Source organism: Seriola lalandi, unplaced genomic scaffold, assembly GCF_002814215.2.
Source record: "Seriola lalandi dorsalis isolate HSWRI2012SDOR001 ecotype SW California unplaced genomic scaffold, Sedor1 jcf7180002054797, whole genome shotgun sequence".
Lineage (NCBI taxonomy): Eukaryota > Metazoa > Chordata > Actinopteri > Carangiformes > Carangidae > Seriola > Seriola lalandi.
Window position 1 is genome coordinate 95,164 of NW_019525350.1, and position 12,453 is coordinate 107,616.

General features: G+C 40.5%; 1 protein-coding gene across 5 annotated transcripts in view; it reads right to left on the bottom strand.

The window, feature by feature from the left end:
- Positions 1–12,453, bottom strand: part of lpp (LIM domain containing preferred translocation partner in lipoma) — a 142,670-nt gene that overhangs the window by 81,345 nt on the left and 48,872 nt on the right. For all 5 annotated transcript variants that reach the window (XM_087179199.1, XM_023425955.2, XM_087179200.1 and 2 more), the window contains one exon: positions 10,277–10,476. In XM_087179199.1, coding sequence (XP_087035325.1) covers positions 10,277–10,472 — 196 coding nt within the window. In that variant the 5' untranslated portion in view covers positions 10,473–10,476. The remainder of the gene's footprint in view (positions 1–10,276; positions 10,477–12,453) is intronic.

Genomic DNA, 12,453 nt, shown 5'->3' on the forward strand with positions numbered 1-12,453 from the left:
GCGTACCTAATAAAGTGGCCGGTGAGTGTATGAAACTAGAAAAGAGAAATACCAGCAGAGAATTATTTCTGCAACAGAAAAAAATAAATAAAACTTTGCAGGTTGCAGATGAGTATTTTTTAAGTAGGTCTTCTCTGTGGTAAGGATTAGTATATGGGGGTGGGGGTGGGGGGGTACGCTGAAGGTCGAGCATATGCTTATAGATTTACATATGTACAATATTATCAGAGTTACACGTGTGCAAGCGGCAGCCATCTGGCCTTTAAGGACTTAAGAACAAAGCCTGGTACATAATATAACTGCCTTTTCACATGATGCATAAAACATCTCAGTGAAGGAACAGTTTGCAAGAGCGGGAAACTGATAAGCCCCCTGAAGAACACAGGCCCGAGTTTTTGTTTTGTCCCATCTCTGTAACGAAAGTCACACTTTGCTCACATGTTGTTCGGGGCACGGAGCATAAATTATCTGCCACAATCTAAACTTCATTTATTGCTGAAAGTCTGACTTTCTGGTGTCTGTCAGCATGTGAACACGCTGCTGCGAGCCACAGTCAGGGCAGGGGAGTGCGACAGTGTGGAGCCACATGTGTCACATGATAAACATCTACAGCAGAGGTGTTGAGCGGGGAAAAACTTCTACAGTAGCTGACCCCCTAAAATCTAAATGACTCATCTTTTTGTAGCTGCACAAACTTGAAGGAATCTGTGTTTAAAACAAAAGAAAATCTGCTTTATTTATTTTGTTTGTTTCTTTGTTTCTTTAAACCTACAATCCCTTCCAGACAAAATGAACAAAGTGTTTTATGTCCTGGGTGTCGGTCCACATGTTTTGTCCCCACACATTCGTTCCAAATGCGCTGTGGCAGAGGTTGAGAGCACATTGTTTTGACATAATTATGGACCCGTTTTATTCCATCTTCCGCTGGAGAGGAGCAGCTGAGCCCTGCTCTTAATTAGCATGATATGTATAGAAGAGTGATTTATGACTTCATTTGGTTTTGAGAGATGCAAGGGAGGGATTTGAGGTCTTTGGAGATGCACTTGTTTTAAGTGCAAAGGAGCAGACTGAAAGTGGCTCCTGCTACTCTGAAGGAGAATCCCCACGGGAGGAGAAATCAAGATCAGGGACAATAGACGGATTATGTGTCTGTATGAAAGCAAAGAAACAAATACTGTGAAAAGAGTGAATGGTTTAAAACCAGAGCCGGGCCTCTTTATCTAAACATTTCAACCAGTGACTGGGCGGAAACATTAGAGCCTCGAGCTGCGATGCTGGTGAGGTTTTCTAATGAGTGAAAGCATGATTCATCAGAGGTTGCGAGGGGAGCTGTGTTGTCATTTCTTATAAAGAAATGAGAGAGAGAGTAAATGAAGCCAGTCAAATGTCACAGCAGACAGTCACTGCTGTGTAAACTCAGCCAGTTTCATAACAAGAAGCCTTTCCAAGCAGCCTCTGCAACGCGGAGCATCTACTGTAAACTTACAGCCTGTTATTGTACACTCCAAGTGTCACAGGCCGTGTGAGGTAACCGGCCATACACTCACTTCTGACTTGTATCACACGGCTGTACGACCAAGTGAGAGGATGGGATTCTCACGCTAACAAGCACAGTTCCACACAAAGTGTAAATATAGCATGCACGTCCATTAATGGACACCTAATGTCATTTATTAGATGTCTTAATCTCAATGATGGGGAACACTGTCGTTGGGCTTGTTAACTGTGGCGACCGAGATGTTATCAAAGAGCTTAGGAGACCATATATAGACATAAGAACGGTTAATGCAGTAACGCGATTTAGTATAAATTATGTAACACACAGTATATCAGGGTAAGACCAACAAATCAGCCAGGCTGACATATTGGCCAACATTAGCTTATCAAAGATATAGAGTACATCTGAAACAGCAAACATCATTTCCCCACTTTGAGAGCTCAGATGCGATTATGTTACTTTTATTATACTTTTATTTTATTATGTTTATACTCCTGCTCTCTGCATGTTGGTTACAGTCCTTCTTTGAAAAACTATTTAAAGGGTTGTTTAAAGTCAAACAGAAATTTAAACCGGATAAGGAAATATAAACTTTGAGTCTGTATCTACTGTGCATATTTTTCAAAAGGATCAAACCATGTCTGGATGTATTTGTGGAAACAGGGTGAATGTTTCCAGCCTCTGGGAAACGTGCGGCCAACTCTTGTGGTGCACTACAGTCTGGACCGTGTCAGCATTAGTGTATAGCCTCCAAATGTTGATGCTATTAGCGATTTACGCCGCCTGTCCTTTACAGTGTTTGACATTTGGTTGCACCCATTGCACTTGTTAAGTGTCTACACCGGTGGAAGCTAACGAGCTAGTTAAAACTAGCCAACTGGCTTGTTAACGTCACTAAAGATCGTGCCAAAGCCTCCTGAGTCGTTGTTAGCGACCCTCTCTTTAATTCCAGTTTCGCTGAAATGAAAAGATGAGGCAGAGCAACAGCTAACATCAGTCCTCACTGAAGGGTTATTACAACACATTGAGTGCCCGCCCACAGAGATACTGCACCAGTCAAATTAATTACAGCATCAGTCGACGGCAGCAGCGTCCACAACTCTGAATGCCGGCACTCACAGATAAACAGTCTTCTTGCTGAACGCGGGGCATTAAACAACAAGACATTGAGTGTCACTGCAGAAAAATATATTAAACTTGAATTTCTTCCACTGGCAATTACAATTTGGAACAGTAAGTAGTGACAAGTCAAATTAACACTGAGGATAAATATTCTGTGTCCTGGTCAAAGAGCAATTTGAATTTCACTTTGGATTTTTAAAAACTAAAATATAAATATAAGATTTATTATAAAATATGTATGGCTAAGTATGTTTTAGAATATAATCAAGCATGTCTTTATGACAAAACAAGTCCGTGCAATCCAACAGAAGACTAAGATTTCACATATAAATTCAGTTTTTGAAATCTTACTCAGCATTCAGACTCTTCCTGTGATCATAAAGACATCTCGCTGCACAGACACGACGTGAAGGAAACTGTTTTCAGAACACAGTTTACCTCTTTAGGATAATGGTGAGATTTAGAGAAGTGAAATGTCTCGTTCAGGCAACAGAAAACATCAGATTCAAAACTATCAACGGAGTGCGTTGTCTCACACACGCAAAAAAACCCCAAAAAAACAGGTTTTATAATCATAAACTTTCAGGCGAAGATTTTTTTTAAATCACATATACAGACTTAACACACACTGCAGCCAAAATACAACAAGTAGTTGAGGTGTGTGTGCTCCACTTAGATAAAAGTGGCTTTTGTATGCGCTCAGAGCGTGAGCCTGTGGTTTCTATAGGGACCCTGACACACTCATTGGTGGATTTCCTGTAAATTCTCCTGGTGACACCCATGAGGGACTCTGACATAACAACCGGTAGTCAGTTTGCCTCTGGCCAGTCAAGCAGGGAGGAATAAAAACAGCTTATGCACATGTTCAACACTTTTGAACTGCTCTGAGCAAACAATTAGCACGTTTCTGGAAACTTGGGGCGAGAAGTTTTTTTTAATCAAAAACAGCACTTCTCGGATGTTTAACTTTCATTATCCCGCGACCAAAACTTATCGAGCTCGACAATTAGCAGCCAGACATTATGAGACCAAACAGCACGTTGTTATTACTACAAAAATGACTTCAGTGTTATTTCTGTAGTTGAGGTTTTTGGAAGAAATTTGATTTTGTATTACGTTACATTAAGTTCAGGTTTTCAATCGCTTCATATTATAATATTCTGAATGAAGCTGCTGATGATGATTCCTTCATTCACTCAGAGAAGAAATCCCCATTTAATGCTCGACTGAGATATTCTACACAGACATGTGAAGCAGCTGTTTGAAATAGCGTCAAAATCACAAGCAGTGAATCAAACAGATCAGCTCAATAGACTGAAGGATCTCTCATGCTATCGATCAGACCGTCCGTGCGCATGTTTCATATAAAAGGAAACATAAAAGACACGAGAGTCGACAGAGGGTGAATCACCCGTCTGCTCTGGGAAAATGACCTCCGTCTTCGACATTGCGTTTCACGCTCCGTTCTCGTGCGTAGTTTTCAATGAAACAGAGAAGTCCCAGAGAGCGCTCAACAGGCCGAACAGCTAGTCATCAACATGTGTTGATCTGTGCAGACAGCTGCACACAGATCCAATAACAAGAATGCAAAACATTTTAACCAGGATGCATGTCTAAAAGGATGTCAAGGAAGAAAGTCAGTCGTTATCATGCAGCAGGAATGTGTTGTCTCTTTCTTGCAAAATATAATGATTTAGTGTTTTCAAGAATGGCCAATTTGTCCCATAATGCATTTGTGCATGTGTTAGATCTGCCAATAACATGTTGTTTTAGTTATTTTACAAAGCAAAGAGAAACTGACACGCTGTGGTCAATACTGCTTTAACAAAAGTGAACCTAATATGTTTCGGAGGGTAGTTCTTATTGCAGGGATATTGCACCGGATTGCATTGCCTTATACAGTTATTCATGATATCTTATCCACCTCTCATACAGTATTTTGCAGAGTTGAGCACTTTTCTAATCACACAACCATCACATGCATATCACCCTGCAAATATCCAGAACAAAATCTTAATAAGAGTTAAGTTCAGATCCGACAGCAAAGAACTAAGCATAAAAGAAAATTATATTTCACAAAGCAATCACGACTGACCTTCCCCACAGCACATCTACCATATGAGATCAACTTAAACCCTAAAATCTGATCTGCTGTCAGGACTTGTGAGTAAAGGGTCACTGTCTGAGACCTATATGTCTTTACCTTCCTCCTGCTGGGGCTTTAATCAGGACAAGTCCTCCCTTAAATAAAAATCTGACGGCAGACCGTGCTAACTGTGCACCGCCCCGTCTGCACCGGCCTCTTTGGCCTCAGACTGCTCATTCCAGCCCTCACACTGGCCCCTGCTAGACAAAAGGGACGGCGAGGCGCTGTGCCAAATTGACTTGTCCCTAATTTTTATGCTAATCCTCCGTTTTACATCAGACAGTCCCCATATTTGATATAAAAGATATTAAATAAATAAAACGGAGAGAGACCCAGATAATCTGTTCATAAAGACGTCTTATCCTTTGACAAGTGGAGATGTCTGCAGATGGCTTTACATCTCTGCATGTTCAAAATGCTGACAACAAGCAATCATCACTGTCATCGTCAAATGTTTAATGAAGACTAATGCAGCAGCCCAAAAAAGTCATAATATTTTATCAGCAGAAGACGTCGCATTCTATAGGAACATATAAACCAGATAATGTCAAATTAAACCTTGAAAACTGCTTTAAAACTGCTCTCATTTTTACAAATCAGTCAACAGTAGAACTGACCTCCAGTGAGTCTTTACAACCAAGACACACTATTAAATGTTACTCAGCTTGTGTAATTACTGTCACAGTGAATGTGAACAGCATAAGTGACACATAGAAACAGTGAGATTAACAGTTTTTGGGTTTTTTTCCTCAGGTCATGAGATAATTGGCAAATGTAGCTCCGATATCACAGAATTTATAAAAGTTAAAACATTAAAAGAGCAAAATTTACAACAATTATATCATCTGCAAATGTATCTGTAAGTATCTCCACCTCTGTTGCATTGTTTCATTAATCCTCTTAATTCCCCCACACAGTGATTAATTGTGGAAAATAAGACAGTGGCAAAGGGTCTGGATTAAAAATGACATTTTTGGGATTACAAGACTTTAATGATGCCACAAATCATCAACTGGGAATAAAATGTAGCTGTTTTTTGGGGTTTTTTTTATTTTATTTTAATTTGCAAAGAATCTGTTTAAACGGTCAGAGGTGAAACTCGACACTAATAGATCCAAAGTTCACTCTTTTCTTTAGGTGTGAATTTGAGGCAATTTTTCCTGTCTGAGTCTGTCAAAGCAATTTATCCAAAAGGGCTTAAAATGAACATTTTTCTTCATAGACAAGGCTAAAATATCCACACCCAAGATCATGATCATAAGCATGGTTCAAAGTTATAATCATTAAGATCTTTATTAAACCAATCAGCAATCAGTGTCCTATGGAGGAGGAACCTCTGGCAGCTACAGAGAAGAATCATCCACCAACATGCTGACTGGCTTTTCAAAGCTCCTCGGGCTGCAGCTTGTGGTTGTTGTGTTGTTGTTTCCTCTTCAGCGCTCTCCTGCTACATCACGTGACTGACAGATGGTTCATCCAATCACCTGCCAAGTATTGGTTTTTTAAAAAAGGGCCTGCCGCTCCAAATAGTTTTGAACGAAGCCTTCCAAGAGCTTCTGGTGCAGATTAAAATTTTTAAAAAAAAGCATCTGAAGCATCAGGTCAGTTTGTGATTCTATTTATGGTTGGCATTTTTTTAACCAAAGCCAATGTGTTTCATTGCAGCCACTGTCTTTGTCTGTACCTGCTGATGCTTACCAACAAGCTACGTTTGCGTGGCTGTAGGAGTGTTTGCTGCGCCCACTTCCTGTTACCAACCGTAACCAGGGCCGTTGCTAAGTCAACCAGCACTGAAATCGTAAGGATTATTACCCCCCCCCCCCCGCCGCCAACACCTCCCGTGTACTGGGTTTCAAGGCATTTAAAATTATAAATGGTTAAAATTACAGCTTCCTATCACACCCTAATAATATGAAAACAGCTTCCAGTATCAACCTCTGCACACATAAGGTCAAACGTCCGCGTGAAATTACAGTAAGCAGAACATATTCTTGAGAGGGGAGGGGGAACTTAAACAGTGTGGCAGCCTGTAAAAAACACATTTCATTTAGTCGGCTAAAAACACGACAGTGGTGATGTGCTGTTTTCTGGGTTTTTTTTGGTTTTTTGTCTCCTCGGTGGTGGGCAGAGCTCACAGAGCAGCCGTCTAAGAACAAGTTTTTACACTACGAACATCTGGAGTACCGGAGAGAGGTCCACGACTCAAACCACAATCCCCCACAGACAGCAGTGTTTTTCAGCCTGACGCTGTGTTCACTACTTGCTGAATTTCATAACCGTTTCCCCCTGTTTTGGAAATCTAGGGCTCTCGGGGGGCTGAGGGCAGAGGTTTAGATAATGTTCACATTACTACATACATACCAGATGGGGCGGTGGGTTGATATACAGTACTTTATGTGCATAACACTATCTTTGTGTCACGTTCTACCCTCGTGACATCTCCCTCACGGAGACTTCGGAAGTGTCTGAATAATGAAATATTTCACATTTTTAAGAAACGATTTAAACACCAGCGGAGCTTCAGGAACATCGTTCGCACAGTGTTGAAAAGATTCTTTACACCGCGTTGTGTACTGTTGTGGTTGTGGTATAATACAGTCACTTTGAGCATATGCAAATTATGAGCATCAATGCTTTTAAAATGCCTGTAAGCGGCACTGAGTAGGTGTCTTAACTTTTCAGTTCTCAGTGTTTTTTCTTGCCAGTGACACCAAAGTCACTTCCTGTCTTCTTCTTTTCAAATTACAGTATCTTATTAGTATGGAAAGGCGTTTTCTTTGTATTCGTTTGCATAAATCATCCTATTATTGGGTTTCTTTTGGTCAAAACTAAACCAAATTATGATCATATGAACTTTAAAATAAAACACACACTGTGCTTCTTTACTTAGTTCTCACCATGAGTCTTAATTTAGAAAGTCCTCTCAAAGGAGTCATATGAGCCTCATGTAAAACAGACAGTTATGCTCTGTGGAGCACAGCGTCTGTGTTTCTACATTGTTTTAAATAATCTTTACCTTAAATGTAAATCTTCACACCAGACTGTTACGCTCTTTCAGTAAATGTGTTTATTGACATGAACATGAAGCACTTTCTCCAAAAAACAAACCAGCATCAGCTCAAGAGGGACTTAAACAGCACAAGGCCTGAACTCACAGTGTTTACACTGTGGGTTTATTAGAAACGAGACATGCAGCGAGGCCCTCTGTTACAATCAGCACTTAGAGATGTAATTAAATTAAACTTAGCACGACCGGTCCAGGGCTCAAGGATTGCATGTGGCTTTTTGGATGAACAGCGACAGCAGGGCCAGCCCTATATGTCTATGTATATGACTAACTGACTGAGTGATCATAGTTCCACCATTGGTCGGCTGAATGCCACGTGGCCTAGTTGGAGTTTCCCCATTGGACATTTGTCACTAGATTTATGGACACCAACAGATCTAGTGACTCCTCGGACAAACCGAGGCTCTGAGTGAGAGAAAAGATATTCTGTCCCTTCTAACTTTGTCTCTGACTGATCACTTTGATTGTAAATGCAGCATATGTTTGGTTTTGGTTTAACATCTCTCTACATGGAGTTACTGGAACGTTGGATTTCTCTTCACTGCGAATATAATAATAATATAATAATAATTTCTGAGAAAACGTCAGTGAAATGCCACTGTCTCCGCACGCAGCTATGACATGTTTGTATTTTTTCACGTCTGTGTCATATTCAGATTCAGCCTCGTCATCAACAACTATAGTGGAAGGTTGTCAGTTTAATGTGATGATGCCGGTGTGATGTCGATATGACATCAACAGGTCGTTTCTCTGTTGGTTCTGCTGGGAAACGCGCGCTAGGTCACGGCGCTCAGCTGACAGACAGGGGGCGTGTCCATTGTCTGACACCTGAAACTGAAAAATATGTTGATGACAACAGCTTTACTGGAAATTCAGCTTTATTAAAATAGTGAAACCAGCTGACACTCGGCAGAATGCAAATACAACGCAGCGATGACAGTCGTTTACAGCGGTTCCTCAATTTCGCACATCGTCCAGACATATACTACGTTTTGATCTAGTTTTGTTATGGTGCTCTCATATCGCCATCTTTATTCAAATCCGCATCAAATTCTTTCATTTATATTAAAATATGTAAATCATTACCAGTAGCTCTGGTTTTCTAGATCTCAGCTATTAATAATAATGATAAAACTTTATTTTTATAGCACTTTTCAAATACTTTAAATGTTATCATAACTAATAATAAGAAATTATGTCCAAAACTACAAAAATAGGTGCATACTGAATATGTGTTTCAGTATCTTTTTATGCTCTGAGACTCCAGTTCTTTTCACACTGTGTTTGGTGGGTGATTTTAAAAAGCGTTGAGGTCTGTTCAAGGTCCAGATACAGTTTACAGAAGACCTGATCAGCCTGAGAAATCTTTTTTCTTTTTTTTTAATCGATGAGCTTTTTGTAAAAATTAAAAAAATATATATTACTATAACTATGGAAACCGATAATGAATACATCTGCTGTACCACCTGGCAAATAATAGGTGACCAAGTAGTTGTATTACCTAGTAAAAACATTGCACCTCACAGCTGTTTTTTGTTTTGTTTTTGCGCTGATTTGTAATCAGTCACCTGAAGACAGGAAGACTACCCCACAATCAATGCAATGCCATTTGTGCTGTAGCTCACTTGTGGAAAGGTTATCGCTGATATAAAGAAAAGCAGAAGTGGAACGTGAAATACAGACTGGTATTAAAAATGCAAACTGTGGAGACACTGAGTTTGAGACACAAATTACATGTTAAAAATACACTTTGCAAAGTGAAGACTAGAATCACCAGCTCACTGTTCCGAGCCTCCGCCAGCCGGTCCAGCTGAAGGTTACACGTCCTGTTTGTCCAGACTTCAAAGGAATTTCATGAAAAGTATTGAGTGTATTCTTTTTTTTTTTTTTGGTAAAATGGAATTTATGACTAAATTGACATTTTTGACTCCAGCGAATCGTTTTCAGTGAGAAATATGTTGTTTTCACATCAGAGGCTGCTACTACAGTGGAGCACAGAGCTTGCGGTCGTCACCCTGTCTCTTATACACATATGGTCACATCTCCCCTTTCCTGAGATACAGCATTGGGTTTGACGTTATGATGTCACACTGAAGTTGACCTTTGACCATTTGCAGACAGAGTGTCAATCAGGTCATCCTTGGCTCCGAGTGAATGTTTAGGCCGCCCTTGAGGTGTTATTGCGATATCGCATTCACAAGACTGAGACAAACAGACGGACGGACGAACAACCCTAAAAACACGATGCCTCGGGCTTTTGGTTGTTTCCAGCACGAAACCATAAAAACAAAGTCATTTTCTCACCCGATATTGAGTTTGACTGCTCCACACACAGGTTAGAGCCGGCCAGTCACGTCACAGTATCAGATAATGTCTTAAGTTGAGGTTAAATCTGTAATTTGCTTGCTAATAGTGATTCGGCACCGTCTCCTGTGCTGCTTACCTGCAGGGTCAGAGTGGGTGGGCTCTCCCATCTGTTTGTATGGGTTGAACTTGGGCTTGGGTGCAACCATCGGGGCGAATTTCTTGGGTGCCTGCTGCTGGGAGATGGAGATGCTCGCGCTGCCCAAAGACGGTGTGGTCTCCATCCGGGCAGCCACTTGTCCCGTCTGGTCGTTACTGTTCGTTGGGTTCCACATGGTTCTGATGAGGAAAGACAAAGGTTATTAAAAACTGAAGCTCTGACCAGTGAATGTAACGTCGGTCAACGTAAGTGACAGAAACCATAAAGGCTTTTAGAGCTAGAGCCAAAAATGAGCATCACTACGGGGCGCAAATAAAAAAAATCTAGCCTCAAACAGTTTCACTTTAACGAACAACAACAAATTTATCTTCCAGTTATCCCAGTATAAACTGGAACTGCAAGTCCAGCCTTCATGTGTGGCCATTTGAGACAGGTACAAACACATGTGCCTTTAGATGTCGTAGGATGCCACATTGTGAGACGTAGTTTGTCTGAAGCTCAGGCCTTAAGGTGGTGCAGAGAAACACGACCGCCATTAGCATCTCTGTATGGCTGCAACTAAGAACAGTGGTGCTTTGTTGGTGAATGTTGACGTCCGCATGCTAACATGTTAAAACTGTTAGCATGGTGATGCCAACCAGGTATAATGTTTAGCACCATCTGAGTTTAGCATCTTAGCATGCTAGAATTTGCAAATAAGCATTAAAACAGCTGAGGCTAAAGGAAATGTTATTAGTTTGGAAAGTATTTGATGGCGATGCTAAAGGAAAAGTCAGGGGGATAGCCAAAGTCATTAGCATTCCTCATCGTAATCCATCATCCACCCGATAGCTGTTGAGACATTTCAGTCTGGACCAAAGTGTTGGACCAACTTCTCGCTGCTAGCACGGCTAAAAAAAACGAAGGCAGCTCAATAGAGAAGTTGCCACCAGCTGTTTATCCTTATTTGACCAACACAAGTTTATACTGGTCGTCTTGCTTGTATTATTAAAACTGTTAAAACTCAAATCTCTTTTTATGTAGAGGCTCAACCTACTGTACGAATCGCCTTACACTGGCCACACTGTTTTCTCCACATGCAGCACAAGTGATCGAGTCTACTTTTTTCTTTCAGCTATTAAGTCAGACTATTAAAGCAGCCGTCAATCTTATTATAATAAAAAATAAAGTGATGCACACTGTGTTCTGACATGTATTCATGTGTCCAATTTAATAAGGTAACACAGTTAGAACAAGGTCTGAGCCTTGTTGTTGTTTTACTCACAATCTTTCTTGCAAAGCTCACACGAGAACAAACAAATCAAAATAAAGTGTCAAAAAAAAAAAATGGCGGAAACAACAAAGTATTTTAAAAAACAAAAAGACTTTATAACAGAAAAAGTATTGAAAAATGTTGTAATGCTGATGTAACCATCAGTGATTTGTAAGTGTTGATGTAGCTGTCAAAACTGAGATCAGATCAGTGTTCAGGAACGCCACAACGCTGATCCACACGTCACAGAGAGAAGACGACGATGTATGACTTAATTTTTCAAATGTGTCTACTCATTATTTTTTTGTTGTTTTCTGGCGGAGGTCACCAAACGCACAAGATTATAACATATAACATTTTCACATCCAGACGCTCAGCTCTGACTGATAGCTAATGACTATCATTTATTTCATGAGTCGACTCGTGTGTCTTTTATACAGTTACAGTGAAGAACACAGAGGGAAAGAACTCGCTGCAGCTGAAGACACAAACATCCAGTATTTCACCATCACATTCTGAAATCACTTGAAATATTTGAACTATTTATATGCCACTCTTCTCCCCCCCTTCATTCTTTCTTTTTGTTTGTGTTTGTTGTGCTGCGTTCTGATGTTTCTGCTGTTTATTATCCTCACTTTGACTGATACAGGGTTTACATTCTTTCTCCGAAGCACAGCAGAAAAAGCCCACGCACAATCATCTTTTAATATCTGCTCAAATCCCTGCTCCTCCTGCCGTCTGAATGGTTCTCACTTTTGATATTTTTCTCTGCTCTTAATGCTACGATTCAGACGCCATGCTGGTGTCTCACACACACCCACCTGTCCTTTCAGCGCAAATGCTTTCATTTCTCGACACTGAAATGGCTAACAAAATAAAAGATGAATCGGAAAGAGGGGTGAGG